Below are 21,726 nucleotides of genomic sequence, written 5' to 3'. Positions count from 1 at the left end.
CCTATTAGGTGTCTGTCTCTGTGACTCTTGTAGCTTCCCTGGTCAGGGCACCCAGATATTGGTGCTTCTGTAGGGAGATAGCACTTGGCAGGGCCAGGCCCTGCAGGAGAACTCTGAGCATCTGTCCAACCAGGCCGAGGCTTTCTGTTGCCCAGGCCCTCTTTGTTACACTATCAGAGACCCTCCCGGCTGTCTGTTCTCAGCCCTGTTGAGTTGGGGAGCAGATAGAAATGAAAAATTTATACATGCCAGATAGTTCTGCTGTGAATTTGATCTTTTCTTTTCTAAATTTAATGATTTATTTTCTTCCATTTTGGTTTATTTGCCTTTGCTCTTTCCTGTTGACACAGAAGTCAGCTTTTACTTAATGTTCTCTTTCTTTTCTGCTCCATAAAGGGAAACTCTACACCCCTGACAGTCAGGAGCATGAGTGACACGTCATACACTGGTATACTTGGTGTAAACCAAGTTTTATTTGGTGTTACTTGGTGTAAACCAAACATCATTTAGGAAATAATTCTTATTCACACCAGAACACCAGTACATTTCCATCCTAGTCTCACCAACCTGCTGAAAGATGGAGAAAAGAAATCATTCAGTGACTAGAACAGTTTACTGTCCTCCCAGGCTTTCCTACAGAAGCTCCGAATGTTCCTAGTGAAGTGAGACCTTGGCACACCTCTCTGACAGCCTGAGAATACCCCATCCTATAGTGCTGGGCTTCCCCAGCCACCGAGCTGACTTGCCAGAGTCACCCTTTCTGTTGTTTGAGTGCTGCATTCTCACATATGTATGAAACTATAGCCATGGTTCGGCTCTGCCGTGGTAGCAGGTGCCAGTAGTTTGAAATAAGGGTCTGGGTTTGAATCCAGCTGCTTTATTTGTGACTGTGAGTAGATTCCTTCTCTCTGAGCCTGGATTTGATCATTTTATCATTAGAGATTTATAGTGTGCGGGTGGGGATGAGATTGTGAGAGCACCACAGGCTTCCTGCACAGTGCCCGGGTCACTGACTCTACTTCCCTGTAGCTAGTACTTGTCTCAGCACGTCTCAGTGCAGTGTGAGACAGTGAAACGTCTGGTTTACGTACATGGTTCCAGGTGTCAGTTTAAGGTATTATTAGTTGTGTGAAATGAAACATAAATATATATAGAAGTATTCTAAAATGTTATCCATCTGTTCTTCAAAGCAAGGCATTTGTCATATTCAAATTTTTTTTTTTCCAATTGTAAAGTAATATATTTGTCCTATTGAAATATATTGGCCTTCTCAAAAACTGTTTCTTGTCAAGATGCTTTTCAGGCAAAATTAATTTTAGATTTTACAGTATGATTGTTAGAAGGTTATATGAGCATCCAGAGTATGACATTTATTTTTAGATTGATAATTTACATAGAACAACACTAAGGCTTGCAAGTGTAGGGGTCTCTGTGATCTCAGGTGGCACTGGCATGAACCTATTGGCTCTCAGTTTTAGTATAGAGGTGCGTCCCCTCCTTGGTTGGCACTTTCCTAACACTCGGCCTCCCCTGCCCCACAATCCTAGGTGCATGATCCTCTAGATCCTCTTACCCTGCAAGAGCCCCAGACACTCTAGGGACAGATACCCCGGGGATGGATGCTTGGGGGTCTGCATGGTTAATAAGCATTCCACATGAGTCTTTAAGCTTAACAACAGTTTGAGAACGCTTATTGTTCTTTACATCCAATGGAAGATGAGCAAGATTTGTGCCAGTGTTGCCATGTATTTCTAGGCCAGGATTTAGTAATTTATTGCCCCCTGCATCTCCCAGCTTACTGACTCATGCTTCCCTATCAGCACATGCTCATCCATCTCCTGATCCTTTCTCCATTGTCTGCTCGCATTGTGCCCTCAGTGACTGCTTTCTCATGGGACAGATCACCACACTCTGGGGATGCCTGCACTGGTTTTTGATGTATCTGAGCCGCTGCTGGTGTTTCCTCTAGTTTTAAGTTGCAGGCAGAGATTGTGCATGAGGTAGTGAACTTGAACAGAGCAGTGGTTTCTCCAAGCTCCATGAAGACCGGGAAACCTGAACAGGGTGGGTGAACTTTTCATGGCGTGTGTGCGGTATCCTTGGCTGGATGGGTCCATCGTGTGACAGTGGAATCTTTTTGCATTTTTTTTTTTGTTTCCTTTTTTAAAAGACAGACCTAAAATGAAGTTGATTGGAAGACAGGAGAATTATCTGGTCTTAAAACCTCTCCATCTGTCATGTGAGTCAGTTACAAAGGCAGGCCAGTTGACCCATGCTGGCATGCCCTATGGCCAACACTGGTTTTCAGAAGGTAGTTTGGGCATAGAACCTTATAGTGGAAGGGTGAGTGCACGGAGCACCACAGCCATCCCTGCCTCAGGGTCACACCATGTGTACTGAGGCTCCAGTGTGGTGCTGCGTCCTGCTGGCCCTGCTCAAGCCCCTGCATATCCTCTGCTACCTGTACACAGTGCATTTCACATTTGCCTGAGGACTATGGTAAACCCATATACTACATGTGAACAAAGACTTTAGGAAATAATGCTCATTCACACCACTCCTTCTGGTCTGTCCTGTTTCAGTTTTTTTAAATGCTCATTAAACCCATGAAATTGTTTTCCCAGACTGTTAATGGGTAACAGCACAGTTATCTCTTATTCTGGAATTTGAGTTGCTCTGTGATCTTCTCATCTCTTTTTCCTTACCCCTTTTTTTCTCCCTCCTTTGTTAAATAAAGCCATCCTCCAAATAAGTTCCCATGAACTCCCTGTTCTGTGAACCCACCAAGTTTGTGCCATCTCGCTTTGTCTAGAGCGTACCTTCCCTGCCTTTTAGATTTGCCAGTTCGAGTCACCTCTAGTTTTAGCTCTAATGCCCCCTCCACATGAATAGGGTGGAGTGCCCCGTGTGATGTATTATCGCCTTACATTTATTTATAAATTATGTGTAGTATTCGATCCAGATAACATTTAAGTCTTCTACTACCTCATAACTGCCAATTAAATGCCGATCTTTTGTCTCACTGTGACAATGGAAAGATCCTCCAAGGCAAGGCTTGCCTTTGTTTCCTCTGCATCCTCCATAGCGCTAAGCACACCACAGACCATCTCTAAACTGCCTGGTGACTCCTCTAAGTTAGGCGTTCAATAGTTTCTTTTCCATAGTATGTGGTTATCACCTACTCTTTTGAAGCAGGAAGAAATATTACTATAATAGAGTTATTTCTCGACGTTGTGTTTATTTTAAAAGTACTGTTATTATGAGCCTGCAGACTTAGCTCAGGCCCTTCTTGTCATTGTCAGCTGGTTTGTGAAAGTGATTGGACAGTAATCATGTTCATTTTATGTTTAGCCATATCAGCGGGAACAAGATTGGCTGGGAGAAGACGGGAAGCCACTCAGAGCCTCAGACACGAGGAGACCCAGGAGACCAAACAAAGGTAGAAAGTCTATGCCTTTTAGTTTTTGAGTTCTGACTCATTTTGTATTAGCATACTGTATTAGTGATCAAATAGTGAAAGATAATATCTCTCTTTTAATCAGGTCATGTAAACCTTTACAAAGGGGATAAGCGGGAAAGGAAGAGTTCAGAGCTACGCCCAAGCCTGCTAGTCTCTCTGCTAGTCTCTCTGCGTGGCAGGCAGCTGATTTCCTCATTGTTTGCTCACTGCATCATCTTGGACAAGGTGCTTAGGACCTTCCTGAGCCCACATTTGTTGTAGGTTTTTGTGAAGATTCACTGAGAAAGCACCGGGGATGCTAAATTTAACTTCCCCTCCTTTTTTTCTTTTCTTTTTTAAAAAAGTTTTTTCTTAAAAAAAAATTTTTTTTTTTGAGATGGAGTCTTGCTCTGTCACCCAGGCTGGAGTGCAGTGGTGCGATCTCAGCTCACTGAAACCTCTACCCCCTGGGTTCAAGCAATTCTCCTGGCTCAGACTCTCTGGTAGCTGAGATTATAGGCGTGCACTACCATGTCTGGCAAATTTTTGTATTTTTAGTAGAGACGGGGTGTTGCCATGTTGGCCAGGCTGGTCTTGAACTCCTGACCTCAAGTGATCTGCCCTCCTCAGCCTCCCAAAGTGCTGGGATTACAGACGTGAGCCACCACGCCTTGCCTCTCCGCTTTTCTTCTACTTCTGCCTGTTAATAGTGATACCTAAAAATACCTTTTTAATTTGCAAAGCCACGTCTGCCACATGTGATTACCAAGAAGGAGCAGGTTTCCTGCTTGAAGGTTTTGGTGGTTAATATGCAGGGTTGCCTGAATATCAGACGTTTGTCTGAAGAAGTCATACTATTAAATGATTGTTCTGCAAATAAGAAACAAAAATCCTTTGTGGATACATATTATTTTGAAAGCACCTTCCAAAGCATTTTGAGTTGTTTCATATCTGTATTCTTATGGGATGGAGAGTGTAGAAAAACTAGTGAATTATCTATGAGTTATTCTTCTTAAGACTAATTTTGGCACTTTGTGTTTTAAAGAATAAAATTAAGCACTTAATTACACACCATTATAAAGAGTATACTTTCGAAACAGAAAAATGTGTGTCTTTAGGGTGGCGTTAAATCAATCAATAAGCAATTCTTATTTTCAACATTTATTCTGATAAATTTTAGCATACAGATAATCATTGCTCTTGGGCAACTATTCAGATAATTGAGACTGTGCTGAAGTGTCTCCCTTCCTTTTTCCTTTCCTTAGTTCTACTGCCTCACCGCAATCCATCACTGTGGTAATAATTTGGGGTCCAGACTCTTTCCTGTTATGTTCATACACTCCACGTCTGGGGGCTTAGTAGTTACAGAATGGGTGTTTTCACCGAACAGTGTATCATGAACCTCTTTCTATGTCATTATCCGTAGATCTGAGACCTTGTTTTTAATGGGATTATGCTGTGGCTTAGCAGGTTTTTGGGGCTTTTGGTTTAATTTTGCTTGTGTATAGTTAGGGCTTTATAATGACTACAGAGAATGCTTGAGTTTGGGTTTTTGTTTGTTCTTTAAGTACCAGCTGCGGCACAGAGTCAGCCCTGGATTAGAATTCCATTTCTATGTGTTGGGGTTGTGTAACTGTGTTCAGACTGCACAGCCTCTTGGAGTGTTAGTTTTCCTGTTTGTGTAGAGATCTTAGGCAAGGTCTCGAGAAAACAAACACAGGAATGGACCACATGGATGATGGACAAGTGAGAGCCAAACAAGATAGCGAGGCTTCTGCCTCCCAACACAGAGGGACTGCAGGGTGACACAGAACAGCGGGGAGCAACAGGCCCACTGTCCTGTGGCACAGTAGATGTTGATGCTGTTTCAGTGTGCGAAGCTGTTCAAGGAGAGGGACTGGATCAGGGTGCTGTCTGTTTCTTCTGTCTTTAGGGTGGCACCAAATCTGGTCTGTCCAAGACAGGACTCATCTTTGTCCCCTCTGTGTCCGGCAGGTGAACAGGCACCTAACATACTTTGAATGAATGAGAACATGACATATATTCGTTTTCCTCCCTTCTGCTCTCTGCACTGTAGGCAGAAGGCTCGTCCACTGCCTCTTCAGGAAGCCAACTAGCCGAAGGCAAGGGAAGCCAGATGGGCACTGTCCAGCCAATCCCGTGCCTCCTGTCGATGCCCACCAGGAACCACATGGACATCACCACACCTCCCCTGCCCCCCGTTGCACCTGAGGTGCTGAGAGTGGCCGAGCACAGGCACAAGAAGGGGCTGATGTACCCCTACATCTTCCATGTCCTGACGAAGGTATTATCAAAGGGGCCCTGGAGTGGCTTCTGTTATTTGATGAGTGGCCATTCCTATGGGTGTTTCGTCCTTTTGTCCTCTTTTGAACCATTTTTCTGTCTTACTAATCTATTTGAAGCAAAGTTCACTTTCCCCTTTCTAAACATTGAATGAAAGATGAACATTTATAACTGTAAATACAGTTTAAAAGTAACTCGTGAAAAGTCTCACGTTTTCCTTCAACTTAGTATAAAATATTTTATACTTCTAATGAAATAATGCATCACATTATTTTATGACTTGTAATTTTTTTCTTTTTATTTCAATTTCAGAATTTTCTTACACCATATTTGTGCTGTAACGTCAGGTTTACTTCTGATGTCAGATACAATATCTGATTCCTTTATCATTTGTGCTTAGAAAATAATGTTTCCCCCTTTGAATGGCTCGTAGCACTTCATGTGTTTTGACTTGTCCATAACCTCATCGCGTGCAGTTTTAATAGTGCTAAGAGCAAAAAATGGAACACAGGATTTTGTAAACATGCGCATAGTCAGAAAATGCAACTGTCTTTTTATACAGTGTCATAATTTCACTTTATTAGTGTCTTATCGAATGTATGCTTAAATATATACATATAGTGTGGCATCAATTATTTTTTAATCTTGGTGTCTCAAATGTATCTATGTGTATTTAAATTTCCTCGGTGATGTGTAGTCTTTACGTTGGCACTTTTAATCTTAGCCCCACAATTTAACAAGTTACCTGAGTTACTAGATTGATCCTGCAGAATTGGTTTTTACTATCATGTATTATTAACATGTTTTCCTCAGTACCTATACGACCATATATAACCAGACTTTTCTGTCTGTTCTCTACAACCCATCTGTGGTTTGTAAAATAGAGTCAATAAATGCAATAATGAACTCCTGTTCTCTAATACTCCTGAGGTGGACTTCAACTGTTAACCGACTAATCCAAATACTGCTTACTTTTGTTAATTAAAGGACATGGAAAACATGTAGCCAGTACTATTTGCTCAGATCCTTTATTTTTTAGTTGTAATGCCTCCAAATCTCATCTATTATTTGATATGGGTATGCATTTATAGTATCACTTTTCAGATTATGGTTGTAAGGTGAACATTTTATTTTTCAGGTTCAACATAAATTATAAAGGGTAAGTGAAAAGTAATTGTTGTGGGGAGAGCTAAGTTTAAGGAACCAAAGTTTTGGGAAGACATCTTTCAAAACAACGTGTTAAGAAACAACACTCATTCCTCGTGGGGCTGTTTGAAATGTAAGGTCCCCAGGAGCCACCTGATATGTCCACACTCCTGGATCTGATGCCTGGATAGTTGGTTAGATCTATATGAGGGTTGCAAGTTGTACCAACATACTTTCTTATTTCTTATGAATTTCAAGGACAAATACTGATAAAATGACATGGTCGAGATAATTGTCTTTTCAGATTTTAAAATGCTACTTAAGTTTTTTCAGTTTATCCTATAATCTAAATGGCTCTGGTATTTAATTGCCCAGGCTAAGACATTTACAGTGAGATGCATCTTTATGGTAATGAAGAGAATTCGCAAAGCATCATATTATTAAGAGAAATATTCCCTAGATGAGAGTGTTAGAACACATGTAGCTACTGGATTAATGAATATGAAAGTACGGAGGGTAAGGGGAAAGACCAGTTTTGAAATTAAACTTATGTGAAAGAAACAGCAAATGTTTCAAAATTATTATTTAAAGCGTATATATCAATGAACTTCACAGACATTGAGGTCATAAGTGCATTTTTATGCTCTGAGTAGAATTAAATAAAATTTATTGCACGATATCTTGAGATGTATTTTGATGCTGTAAGATCCCTGAAACTGATGAATTTTGGCAACAATCTCAGCTGCCAAAGGCCACAGTCAGTCATTTGTCTCTTGGCAGCACATTCTTGAGTCAGATGCGGTTCTTGCCGTATTGGACCTGGGACATGAAAAAGATGGAGTGCTTTTGTTTTCTGCCCTAGTGGCTAGGCATGTCCTTACCCGCAATGAGACACATTTCTTGAATACCTGCCACACTATGGCAGAAGCCTAATACATGAGGTGGTAATTTGCCATGGAAGAACTTGGCAAAGAAAATTTGACCATTGTATTTTCAGGATACTCAGTTCTTTAGTTTGCATGTAGGTCATTGAAAATTTTCAATTATATTGCATATGACCATCCCCACTCTCTAAATAAAAGTTGCAAGTTCTCAGTCTTTTCTATTCTGTTTGTTGTCTGATGTTATCTGTCTGGATTGTTTCAAAGACTTTGGAACATCTACATGGTTTTCTTTTGTTCTTCGTTTTGGATTAAACATAAAATAATGCAGATTTTATTTTGATTCTTTGAGCTTATGCTTTGGCCACAGCCTGCCAAATGAGCTCTTCCTAAACGTCTTTATTTAGGCAAGTTGTTAAGCAGTTGATTTGGAATGGAATTGCAGTGTCATTAACTGGAGATAATACAGTGTATTTCTGTGAGTGTATTGTAAATTCAATGTGAAAAATGTGCAATGTTATTCTGCTTTCTTCCATGCAAAGGGTGAAATCAAAATTGCTGTTTCTATTGAAGATGAAGCCAACAAGGACCTGCCTCCAGCCGCTCTGCTCTATAGGCCAGTTCGTCAGTATGTTTACGGAGTCCTGTTTAGTTTGGCAGAAAGCAGAAAGAAAACTGAGAGACTTGCTTTTAGAAAGAACAGACTTCCACCAGAATGTATGTACTGTAACAATCCATTGTTTGTTTTCCTCGGTACCTCGTAATCTCTTGTGCATTTTCTAAAGCCTTAGAAGAATCATGACTGAGTTGACCCCGAGTGCCTCTGTGTAAAGGAGGTGGGCCGTCATCGGGGCAGTAGGCCAGGGTAAAGGCTCTTAGAAAAGGAGGAGAAGCCACAGACTTTCTTCCTCAGTAACATTCCAATAATGATGTTTATTCAGTAAAATAATAAAACAGGTTTACACTTTAAAGTGAATGTTGATCTGAAAGCAGACCTGAATTGCCGCCACTCTCTGTAATTACCACGTCTTGGTAATCAGGACGAGTGTGTTTCTGTGCTCTGGTTTTCATGAAACAAAGATCTGCTCTCTCCAGAAGGCCAGGGTCCTGGAGAAAACTTCCAGCAGGTCTCTGATTGGCCATGTTTGTGCTGTTGGAGTGCCACCACGCATGGCTCTGCAGCTGTAGCGAAGGTCGTGGGACTCACGGATCGTCGCAGGATTGTGATGATTTGTCTCGGAATCCTCTGAGACATGTGCACTTCCAGCTGATCAACTCTGGGAGTGGGGGGTGCAGGTGGAAACACTGAAAAGGATTGAAAAGGTGGTCAAAGATGAGGTCAAAGCATTTTTCTTTTATCTTCTAGTGGGCTTGTGTAATACTTGGAGAAAATGATGCCTTTTTGTTCTAGGTAATTTTATTTCCTAATGTAAGGAATGTAAAAGTAACTGTATATTTAGTTGGAAATATAGAAAAGAATCCTCAAACATACAGTCTAAGAATATTATGAATTGTGGAAATTGTAAATTATTAGATCTTTCTTTGAGCCATGGATAATTAGTTACAGATTATTCGTTTGTGTGGTGGGTCAATGCAGGCCTCCTGAGATGATGAAGCTCCTTGTCAGCACTGACTGTGTGCAGTGCTGAGCTTTGGAACTTTAACCTGAGTTCATTAGATTTAAAATTTTTCTGTTTGCAATTACTATGACAAACTTTCAATCCGTAAGGCGTTAAAGTGAAGCACTTCTCACTATCCTTCCTTGGTGATAGTTGTCCTGAGAGTGGTTGCTGAGCTGCTAGTGTGACTGTCACTGGCAGGAGGTGATCAGGACTTCTGTGTCTTCGATGGCTGGAGATACCATGTGGAACAATGAACATTGTAAATGACATTCTTCTCAAAGGTTCAGGACATTCTTCAGTGTACCTGTTTTCATTCTTTTCTCACATTGTGTGATCCATTTGCTCACAAAAGAATGGCATTTCTTTCTTTGCACATGGCTGGTCACTTCTCCTGGCCTGTCACTACTCTTCACTTCTCCTGCAGCCTGATCAGGCCCTCAGACCCCCTTTTTTCACTTGTTCCTCTCTCCCGGGCTTAGCATGCCTGCGCTGCAGGCTCTGTCTAGTCCCAAATCCTGTGACATCCTGGGTGCTGCAGCTCCTTTGTCCACAGCTTCAGAGCACTGCACTGGCTTCGTGGTAGAAGGTATTATTTTTTATTTGCTTGTGTGTTCTAAAAACAGTGTTACCTTTACGCAGCAAACTCCTTTAGGCATTTCCAGTGATCACCTCGGGCTGAACGGGAACGGGCTTCGTGGCTTCTGTGCTGTCCCGTGGAGTCAGATGTGACTGTCCCCTACCCCTCCAGTGTTGGGCCATTCGGCATCATTGGTGTGCTGCAGTACCAAACATGCCCAGGAAGTGGAGTCTTGACCTGGTGCCTGCTGCATGTCTGCAGCACGCACGTCCGATGGTGCTTCTCATGCTAGCTCCCCCTCAGCTGTCTTGGTCTAGGTTGAGAGGTTTCCGGCTGGGTCTGGGAGAGGCTGTCCTGTTAATGCACCTGAGAAAGCTCTCAGAAGGGCCAGAATGTACAGAGCATGTGGATGGTGGGGGACAGGAGGAGAGGTGGGGATTATGGAAGCCAGGGCAGGCCACAGCTTTCATGGTGTCATACTGCCCTGACCTTCTCTGGGCAGACCAACTCCAGCTGGAATCAGAAGTCACAGGAATGCCATCAAAGGAAGAAAAGACAAGAAGGGTTGGGGAAGTCTGAAATGACTCAAGCGAATGGGGGTGCCATTGATGTCGGTGGAGGAGGAAAGAGACACAGGAGAACACAAAACAAGATGGTGGCAGCAGGTGGCACTGGATCTTCTCTTGAGATGTGGCTGAGATGGCCAAAGGAAGGCCGTATCTTCAAAGTGAGAACTTTCAGGAACTCCCTTCTCTCCTCTCCTCTTCTCCTCTCCTCCTTCTTTTAAGGATGGGAGACTGAATAGTTTTGGTTATTGTTATGTTCTTTTTTTGACCAATGGGGAGGATTTAGTGGGGAAGAGGTGAGTTTATCAAAAAGAATAGGAAAAAATTAGTCCTGATAAAGAGTTTGTATTAGTAGACTTAGGTGGGAAGGAGGAGCAGAGGCAGGAGTTCATACTTTGGGGCCACCTTTGTTGGTGAAGGCAGGAAGGATTGGGGATAAGGATGCATCAGATTTGGTTTGGGAAAGGGAGTCAACTAGCACTGAGGAAAGGGACAGAGGCCCAGCCAACCGCGCTTGTGAATTGATCATGGAGCCTGGGTATTTTCTCCACTGTGGAGGCTGAACTTTGCCAATGGTAGTTTAGTACTTCTTTGATGGTAAATGAGATTTTAAAAGTGATTTCATGAACATTTATGTCTTTTGCTATTGTGTGTATTACTCTTAGAGCAGTGTGCAGCAGGCAGTGAAAGAATGAATAATTGGTTTAGGTACACACAGCTTGTTGGAGATGAAGACCTGGTTTGGTGCATCAGAAAATTAAACTCTGTTGTGTGAGAGCGTGCATAAGTGCTGAGATGCTTTGAAAGGTCAGTGGTAAACAAACTGCAGTCTTTTCTGCCCAAGTGATTTATGAACTTTGATTTTGACTTTTCTGTAGAGATGGGAAGCCATTGAAGGTTTGTTACAAATGACGTTTCCATTTAGAAAGATGAGTTGGATAGCGATGTATGGACTGAACCAAAACAGAAATGAAGCCTTTCAGTGTCAAAGATAGAGCAGGTGCAGATGACCTTTGCCTAGACAGTTAAGACACTAGAATGTAAGTGTTTAGAAAGATGCATTATTAATGTGCTATGACAAATACAAATTTATTTCTGAATGGAAAAGATGTATAGATTTGACCTGAGTTTAGAAGTTGAGAGACCTTACTCAGTACCGTAATTTCAGTGGTTGAGATTTTTATAAGCAGCTTTGGAATCTAGGTCTTTATAGGGAGCTGATAAAATTGAACTTATTTCATGCATAGTTACATTCATGAGGGGGAAACAAGCCTATAAAAAAGGTTTTTATATCAGTGATATATCCATGATTATCACCCTAATTGGAACACCAGCTCTCCAGAAGGGATATTTTTGTTTTGAGAATATCTTGTGATTGTTAAGCCTCAATGCTCTCAACTTGCTCAAAACCAACCTTGTTTGAGAATTGAATAATGTGCACAGTGTGATCTATGTTCATGAACATTGCATGCATTAAAATGCCTTCCATATAACCTGTTCATTAGATTTTAGCTGATTAAATACTGACCCTGCTCGGACCATTGATTTAAACTTCATTACTTGAAATATCTATTAATTGATAACACATATTTGTACTAAGGAGAGTGCTACAGCTTCTTGACAATCTAAATAGGATAGGAGAATGTCTGATTATGCCACAATGAAGCTGACATTGAAAAGTTTCTCAGGAGTTCTTGATTGACAAGATGGAACAATGATTGTATTTAGATCTTGTTGAAATTTGCTGTCTAATCTATGGCCACTCTTGGACCACGTGTAGGTTGAATGAAATTATTGTCATACTGGAAGATCCATAAGCCAAAGAAAGAGTCCTGGGAGGCCCTGTCCCTGTGAAGGATTGTTCTCCCCCAACCCTGCTTCCTTGGCTTTCCGAAGTGATCTGGCAACCCAGCCCTCTGCATATGGACTCCAGAGAGAGCCTGCTGCTCCAGCAGCTGGTGTGGCCATTTCTGAATGGAAAATCTGTGATCTAAAATAGCTTCAGAACCTTATCTGCACAGCTGTATGTTCCTGTTAATGGTCACTGTAACAATAAAGAATGTCCCAAGACGATCTTATTATCGGAGAGAACTATTCAAAAGGCAAGCATGTTGAAGTCTTAAGGGTTGCTTAAAAATATTTAACTCTCAGCAGATTTAAGTCATGTATATTCATTTGGAAACCTAGTCAGTGATTAAGGCATATGGTCAAGTATTCATGATTTATAGCTAGCTTTCCTGTGATTTACCAAACTTTCATTTTAAAGTCACTATATGGCGAAAGTAGGATATGAGACCCTCAAAAATTTCTAGCCCTTCTGCTCCTGAACTAGGTGATAGCGAAAAAAAAAAGAAAAAGAAAATTCCAGCCTTTTGAAAGTCATGTTGTATTATGTGCTGGCAATTTATTTTCCACACCTTTCTTTCCATCCTTAAGTTCTATAATTTCACTTTTAGGAAATTCAGAAGAATATTTGCTTATCATGGCAGTATGTGCCTTGGAATTCTAAGCCCTCTCAGTAGTGTACGTAGAAGAGAGCTATTAACACCCAGGGGCATGCAGATTCCTCCAGACGTGATCCACGGTGATAGTGGCACCTGCTGGTAGGGAAGGTGGAACCCAGAGGTCTTTTCTGTTGATGCTGGAATGAAGGCTGGGCCTGGAGATGTGTCCGGGGTCTGACGCAGGAACTCCTGGCTTTGAAGCCTTCACCTTGCAGAAATGCAGATACTGTGGCGAGCTTCTTCTACTCGTTCCTGTGGTGGAGGCATTCATGTGCCTCGGTGGCTTTTCCTCCTTCAGAGTGCCTCTTGTCGCTCCCAGTCACTGGGTTCTTTCTCTCCAAGGGTCAGTGGGAGAGGCTGCAGTGGTTTGAGGGCAAATGAGACGGAATAAAAGGCCTACATTTAAAAAGATGGTAGAGTAATAAGTATCCCCAGCTATAACTGAAGAGCACAAAGTTCAGAAAGTAAAGCTTAGTGATTTACACATTTTTAAAATTAACATAATCTTAATAAAATTGGCTTTTGTTTCTTGCCTCCCATTTCCTACAAAAGTCTTCCCTAGTACCTCAAAATTAAGTAAGTAAGAGAAACAGGCTTATAACAAGTAGACAGATAAAAATTATACACACATGAAATAAATATGTGGAATGAGGGAGCAAGTTTATAGATGAGTACTATTTTATGAAAGATTTTCCTATATTTATTCCTGTATTTTAAACCACCAAGAAAAGCCGAAAGGAGCATTTTTTCCTGGTCTAGTTTGCTTTAAAATGTTTTATTTGTGCCAATAATTGGAATTGCTAATAAAAGTAAACTAAGTCTGCTCACTGTGGATTATATTATGAAATAGAATACTTTAATCAATATTACTGTACTGATTTAATATTGTGAAAATTGGTATTGTAAACATTTTTCCCACGATTTCTATGAAGGCTGCTAATAAGTCTGTCTGAATTTCTTTATTCTACAAAGCTTTCTAGAAGCATTAAGGTTTTTTTCACAGAACTTTGAGTAGACCTAGCACAGCAGACGATTGCTTAGGAAGGCAAATGATATGACAGGCCAATTTGTGATATTACTCTTTTGGATTAATACTTGTTTCATAAGTCCTCGTACTCTTTTTAACCAGTGTTACTTGCCAATCCTTGAGCTTTTGAGTTTCTAATATATTATGAATAACATACGTGGAATGAGGAATATGAACAGCATTTATCTACATGTCTGTAATACCATGTGCTGCTACATGCCCTGTGCCTTACTAAGCATTTATATTTTTGTGGACAGTGGGCTGCTCCATCCTCAAATATCAAAGGTTTAAGAAAATATCCACAGCCTTTTACCTTTGAGAATTACAGAGGGTGCTTACAGACGTATCAGCCTGAGGAAGAGAACCCAACGTGCTACCTACACGCTGGGGCCGCTTAGCAATTAGGGGGCAGTTTTTCTATTAGAAGGAAAAAAAACAGTCCTCATTGTATCCACTTTTCTGTTTTTGTCCTAATATAAATGAGTTGGAGGTTTTTGTTGTTGTTTATGATCATAACAACCTCAGGAAAGCTCGTCAAGTAGAATAGCGGCTGCTCCCTAAATACACACAACCAGAGTCTAGTCGGCCACCATCTTGGAAGCCATTCATCTGCCTGCATCTCTGCCTAACCTGTGAGCACGTGTGCATGCATGCTGCGGTTCTCTCTCCTATGTTCTTAGTGGGCATTGCTAATTAATGGTCGTGCTCTGGCACTGACCTTAGAGACATACTTTACAATATGATCTTACAGGGGGCCACTCTAGCAAGTTGGGATTGGCTTACAAAATGAACCTGGGCTGGGATAGATCCCAAAGTCAGCATTATAACAGATTTCCAAGGTGGCTTAGTTGTCGTGTTAAGTGTGCTCCTAAAAGAAGATGATTAACATCTGATGGAAAATACTGAGTTTTTTACTGACAACTTAAGTACGATAGTATTTTATGGCCCCAAATTATATTTTGAAGGGGTGCTTTCTGTAAGGAAAATGCATTATAAATTTAGCCTCCAGTAACATGTCTCTCCTAGAGTTGTTTTTGCCAGTGTAAAAATATGGTTTAGTTTAAGGTAAGGAAGACAGTTTAATATTCAGTCTTTCAGAAGTAGGCTACTTCCTGAAGTAGTGAATTTTTCTGACAGTGAAAAGATGAGATTAATATTTGTTGATGGTGATACGTGAGCTGACCTCCAGGAATCTTACTGTTTTAATAAGATGCAGTAGGAACATGTTTCTCTTCAAAACTACCAGTACAGAGTTCATTTTACACTACCATGCTCTAAGGCCCAGACGGTACCCACCCAGGATGTGCTGGAGCCTAGTGCCACGGGCAAGCCCACATACCCCCAGGTTTCTGTAAAAACTCAGATTACTTGCTGTGCTGGGTACTTTGTATTTGCTTATTTCCTGTGGGTTGAGTAATACCATGAAGGCTAAGAAGTCCTTCCTCCTGGGTAACAGTGACTCTTCGGAAGAAAGCAGCAGCCCAGAGAGAGAGGAGCAGCAGACGTTCTCCTCTCTAGTGGCTACCCTCCAGCTGCCCCTTTGCAGGGGACTTGTAAAACAGAGCCAGGCATTTTTCTTTCCTCAACTTCTTCCACTCTTGAGGCTGCTGTTTCAACCCGAAAATTGGATGTCCCTTGGAATTCTTCATAAACACTAATTTGTAATTAATTTAATGTAAGTAATGTATAAAATGTGAATTGATCTCATTATCTCTACATAATGAGGGGTGCTAGGTGCTTTTCATGTTTAATCATCTGGACTGTGTTGCAAAGTTAGGTGTTACCTCTTATCTTAGTCCCTGGATCTAGGCCCAGGTCTGAGAACCCAAGGAGACCGTCCCTCTCAAGCACATGCCTGTGCAGATCTCCTGCTTCCCCCTGTCCCAGCCCTATCTGGCACATAGTAGTTGTTCCGTAAATACTTATTAACTGATTGGCCTAAGGTTCCACCTCTGTTCTCCGGTGGAATACTCAAAAGTTCTCTTAACTATTAGAGATGAGCACCTTTGCTTCTGGAGCAAGCCTTTGTGTCAGTCACATCTGTTTTCTTTGATAAAGACATGTATTTCCTGAATTGGACTTGCTCTTCTTGTCATGACTGTTGCACATGGGCAACAACATGCTTAGTGCTGTGAAAGAGAACACTAACCCCCCTCTGTCCCTACTGTGTCTACAGGCTTACCCAGGACAGTTCTGAGCCCTTCTAGGACTCAGAGCAGCCTTTGGCTGGAGTATTGCCATGAGTTCATCAACAAGAGTCCAGTTTCGGCTCTCAGGAGCGTGTTCACCTGTTTCCTTCTGGGCTGTGCCGAGTCTTGAGACACAGCACCAGGCCAGGTTCATTCAGGTACACAGGAGGCCCTCTGAGCTCTAATGGGGAGAGTTGTCAGAGCCTGCAGCTGGAGCGCATATTTCTGAGGATACCATGCATTAGGACTAGTGCCTGTGACCTCCTCTTCACTTTGTGACCTAGGGCCTCACAGGATGAACTCTGCAGAGGCCTAAAGGTTTTGAAATTGCGAAGGAAAATCTACCAATAATTTTTTTTTCTAGAATGAAAACAAAACATGAATGATTGTTAAAATGATTAAAGAGAGGCAAGAACAGAGCCGATGAAAGGGAAAGAAAAAAATGACAAAGTTAAAGGCCAATTTAGTAAGACTGCTTCTCTTGAAAACCCCTAGGGGACTCCTGACATGCACCACATAAACCCATGCTCTGTGTGTGGGGTATGTTTCAGTGTGTGTATTGTGGTATGTGTGTGGTGTGGTGGGGGTGTGTATGAGGTGGGGTTTGTTGGTGGTATGTTGTGTGAAGTATGTGTGCATGGTATGAAATGTGTGATGTGTGTGTCCCATGTGTTCGCGAGGTGTGCTTATGTAATCTGATAGCAACATAGCATATTGGCGAACAGCTCATTCTGGAAGCTCCCCTTGCCTGTTGTTCTCTTGGGGTGAAGCAACCTTGGTGTTGGGTCACAGGAGGGAAGGCAGGTCGGCTTACAGGAAGGCCTGTGCATGGTAGTGGTGGTTGTGGAGATGATCCTGTATGTTCTGACACTACTTCTGGAAAAGCTTCTGGAAGCTGAGCTGTGCTGGAGATCACAGGATCAGGGTGGGGGCGGTACTTTAGATTGTGCGTCCAACGACAGGGTATGCTTCCTGATGGAGACTTATTGGTTTTATATCTGCACCTAAAAGTATTGAATAAAAACAAATAAGCATGTATTTATATATACATGTATGTCTGTTTTGACTTGATGGACTTTAAGCATTTGGAGTGTTTGAAATATTTCTTTAACATCTAAACACTAAGATATTCAAATGTAAATGAAAGATATTTGCCTAATGAGAGCAGTAACATTTTTGTAAAAGGAAAATTTTCAGTGACTGCCTTAACTTGTACCCCAGCTCTGCCCGGCAGGCTTCACATAAGGGGACACTATCTGGAGTTGGCTCCGGAAGGGCTTGTCACAGAGCCCTTGCCATGAGGTCTTGACTCAACGTGTTCCTATAGGTAACACTGTTACCTGACTTGTCAGGTATTGAAATGTGTTTAAGCATTTTTTTTCTGTTGCTGAGAAACTGTGTATCCAAGTTTCTAACTCCTGGCGTTTTTCATGACATTTTAAGAGATTATTGTATTGCCTGACTATATTTAGACTCAGTGGAACTGGAGATTAGCCAGTAATACATTTAACTCTGTCCTGCTTTTGGACTCTTCAGAATGCCTTAGGTATTACTTTAGAGAAGACAAGCCCAGATAGATTAATGTAATTTGGATAGAATTAATATGTTGAAGATCAAATTAGAGTTTATGATAGCCTCCTGGTCTCCGAACAGCCACTGGCCTTGGAGTGGGCCGTGCACTGGAGTGTGTTAGCCAGGGACGGTGCCTTTGCTCATGTGTAGCAGCACTGGGCAAGGGACCACACCAGGCCCTGCTTTGGTTCTGGTGTTTATTCAACTAGAGTGAACCACTTGTTACTTATAAAATGCACACCCAGATTTTCAGATTTCCCTATTGGGTTGTTACCTCAGTGCAGTTGATGAGATTTTAACATTCTACTGTGCAGTATGGATTGTTTTTGTCTTATTTCCTTGTCATTGTTTTTTCCTTAATTTATGGGGAAATCAAGTGGGAAAATGTGCATGTTTATGTATTTGTAAGAATTAATTGACTAATAGTAAAACATCTGTGGATAAAAGGTATTGTTTCTGTATTATATCAACTTAGAACTTCTTGTCTTTTTTGAGGCAAAATGTTGGATAACTTTACACTCTGTCTGAAGTCTTGCTGAATAGAATTACTGTGTGCTGGCATCATCTGGGACTTCAAAACTTGGAATATTTACATCTACTTATGTTTTACTGGCCAGTCTTAAAAATAGAGTTTAACAGTTACATTTGTTGAAGTGGGAGGTTTAGTAAAGTGGCTACTGCATGCAAATTATTGCTCAAATCTAATTTTTGAGGGTATTTATCCATGTAGAAAGGGATTAGCTGTCCAAATTGGATTTTGTGTGTTAAAATAATTAGATAACCACATACTTCTGTGAATTACACTAATTGTTAAAACTAAAACTATTTGTAGATATAAAATATTAAAATGGATTTTGTCTAACATCTTGATTTATACATACTAATTATATGAGAAAATCAAGTCATGATTTGATTGGATGAAACTTATTTGTGGCCTAACTGAAAATCTGAATGAGCCATTAATTGCACAGAGTAGAGGGGCAAACAGAATGCCCACAAGGACTTGATGATTGGTGGTTTGCTAAGGAGAGAATGCATTGTTACCTGAGAGGCCAATCTTCAGACCAGTTACTAGGGCTGCTTGTGTTTGCGAAGACTGAAAGTAGGTGAATGATGCATGAATGTGTCTTTTCTGGCTTTTTTTTTTCTGTAGTCTCACCAGTGATCATTAAAGAATGGGCAGCTTACAAAGGGAAGTCTCCCCAAACCCCGGAACTGGTTGAAGCTCTTGCCTTCAGGGAGTGGACCTGCCCCAACCTGAAGAGGCTGTGGTTGGGCAAGGCGGTGGAGGACAAGAACCGCAGGATGAGGGCCTTCCTGGCCTGCATGAGGTCGGACACCCCAGCCATGCTCAACCCTGCCAACGTGCCCACTCACCTCATGGTGCTCTGCTGCGTCTTACGGTGGGTGCCATGCATGGGAACTGGGACCTGGGTCCCAGCCAGGTGTAGGGGCTGTGACCATGGTGTCAGATGAGTTCGAGAAAGGATGTAAAGTTTATTCCTGATCAATCATGTTGTCTCTTGAAATTTATCCTCGTCCTGTATTTATATATGTGATAGAAGTGTAGGTTATGTAAATGCAAAATATATTTTAATTTATATGATACAATATGTTTATAGGTATATTTTGTAAGCATGTATGGTATGTAAATATTATATAATGATGTTAAATATAGTTTATTATTTAAATATTGAAGATTTTGAAGGCTATAAGAGGGAGATTCTTGTTATATATTATTTGGAGTTCTTCTATAGGGAAAATGTGCCACTTCTTCTTCCTTCATTTATTTAATCATTTACAGTCACACATTGCTTAATGATGGGGGTACATTTTGAGAAATGTATCATTAGGTGATTTTGTCATTGTGTAAAACATCATAGAGTATATTTACACAAACATGATGGTCAGTATTTGTGTATCTGAATGTGAAAAAGGTACAGTCAAAATATGGTATTATAATCTTACACCATTATATATGTGGTCTGTTGTTGACCAACACGTTAGTGTGGCACATGCCGTATTTATATCAGTATGGGCTCCTTTCCTCTTTTTATAGGGTCATAATCAATTCACTTGGGGTTATATCCAGCTCTGCCTTATCCTTACTCACATTGTCCCGACTCTGGCCTTGGGAGGTCTCTTAGGTGGGCCCGTGTGACACACACCATCCTCTTGTTTTGGGAGAGCTTCCTTGCTTTTTTGCCCTATGAGATGCTTCAGGCATGCTTTGTGTTTCCCTGCTCCAACGTCAGCCATCTATCCAAAGAGCAGCCCTGGTTCCTTGTCATGAAAAAGGTGTCTGGAAACCAAGGTGTGGGCGCTGGTGTGGTCCTGCTGCTGGGATGTCTTTGTGTCTGTGCCCTCACAGCCCACAGCTCAGGTGTATGGGTAGATACTGTTGATGTTTTGAAGTTCAATTGAGTTGGGATGCATACTGGATGTTCTTTAAGTTTTGGAGTTGATTGGTTTGGTTTGGTTTTAAAAGAACCCCAAACATAGAGAAAAGTTGCAAGTACAACACAGAAACTTTTTTTAACTTAAATACTTTACTGATTTTCTAACAATTGATGGCATTTTACTTCATAACCACCATAGAACCATTAAAATCAATCCACAGTGATGCTGTGGTCCATTCCACCCTTCAGAGCTGTTAGACTTGTTGTCCCAACAGTGTCCTTTATGACAAGGAACCTGTTCCTGTTCCAGATTGTCTCTGCTTTCAGGAGTGATGCCCTGCCTGGGGATGCACACCTCCTTCTGTCCCGTTAGGCAGGACACTGGCTCTGAGGGTTTGGTGCAGGGTGACTGTGGCTTCTCCGTGTGGAGCTGCTCTCACCTTTTGTAACCATCTTGTGTGGAAGAGCTTGGAGGCCCTGTAAAGGTTTCACTCCTCAGACAGCCAGCACATTTTTATCAGCACGGACTCAGAGCCTCCTGTTTCTCTAGGGGTCTTCAGCTCACTGCACCATCCTCTGTTTTGATGTTCCCTTTGTCACCTTGCAAACTGGCCTTCATCATCTTCTCTGAGCACCTCCTTTCTTCTCCACAGATGTTCTGCTTGCCCCTGTGTCTCCCTGCCTCAGCTCTGGGATCCCCATTTCTCCAAGCAGCCCCAGTTCCTCCAAGTAGGGGATGGCATTTAGAAGCCAGGCTCTCAGAGTCGGAGGTTCCGTGCTGCGGGAACTTTGCCGCCCTGGCCCTCCCAGTGCAGCATGGGAGGATCCACCCTAACATTGCTGCTGCGTATTCCTATATCTCATTGAAAACAGTGGATTCACCCCGGTCCCCCCAAGCTGGCACAGTCCAGTGTCCCTCCCCGTGTTCCTAGGGTACGGTCTAGCATCCTGCTGCATTCGTAGCTTCTGACTCTGGCAGTGAGAGGCTTGGCTGCGAAGCCCCATGGCCCCTTACTTGGTCAGGATCCCTGTGTGGCGCAGTCCCCATTGCCCCTGCTTCTTTTGGGACCCGTCTCACCCTCTGGGCTGGCACTGCTTTTGAAGGCACTGACCATCCCTCCCACTGGGTCCCAACTACCTGACTTTAGGAAGGGAGGGACAGAGCTTATTCATGTTTTTATTTCCTGGTGGTTCTTAAATTGGTAACAAATGTTAAGGCCAATAACTTACTTAGGAAGACTCAATTAAATGGAGATTGACTTAGATCACAGTGTGTCAGCTGAACGTGATTTCCATTGAAGACTGACTGATGGGAAAGACTCCTTTTTTACATTTTTTTTTTTGAGACGGAGTTTTTTGCTCTTGTCTCCCAGGCTGGAGTGCAATGGGGTGATCACGGCTCACTGCAACCTCCGCCTCCTGGGTTCAAGTGATTCTCCTGCCTCAGCCTCCCAAGTAGCTGGGATTACAGGCATGCACCACCACGCTTGGCTAATTTTT

The 21,726-nt window shown here is 41.9% G+C and overlaps 1 protein-coding gene across 3 annotated transcripts in view; it reads left to right on the top strand.

The window, feature by feature from the left end:
- FAM120A (family with sequence similarity 120 member A) overlaps nucleotides 1–21,726 on the top strand; it is a 120,153-nt gene that overhangs the window by 78,326 nt on the left and 20,101 nt on the right. For all 3 annotated transcript variants that reach the window (XM_017847073.1, XM_017847074.1, XM_017847072.1), the window contains exons 8-11: nucleotides 3,352–3,439; nucleotides 5,517–5,744; nucleotides 8,313–8,487; nucleotides 18,981–19,230. In XM_017847073.1, coding sequence (XP_017702562.1) covers nucleotides 3,352–3,439; nucleotides 5,517–5,744; nucleotides 8,313–8,487; nucleotides 18,981–19,230 — 741 coding nt within the window. The remainder of the gene's footprint in view (nucleotides 1–3,351; nucleotides 3,440–5,516; nucleotides 5,745–8,312; nucleotides 8,488–18,980; nucleotides 19,231–21,726) is intronic.

This window comes from Rhinopithecus bieti, unplaced genomic scaffold, assembly GCF_001698545.2.
Source record: "Rhinopithecus bieti isolate Rb0 unplaced genomic scaffold, ASM169854v2 scaffold_29034, whole genome shotgun sequence".
In the NCBI taxonomy this organism is placed as follows: domain Eukaryota; kingdom Metazoa; phylum Chordata; class Mammalia; order Primates; family Cercopithecidae; genus Rhinopithecus; species Rhinopithecus bieti.
This window is presented reverse-complemented; position numbering and strand designations above follow the sequence as displayed.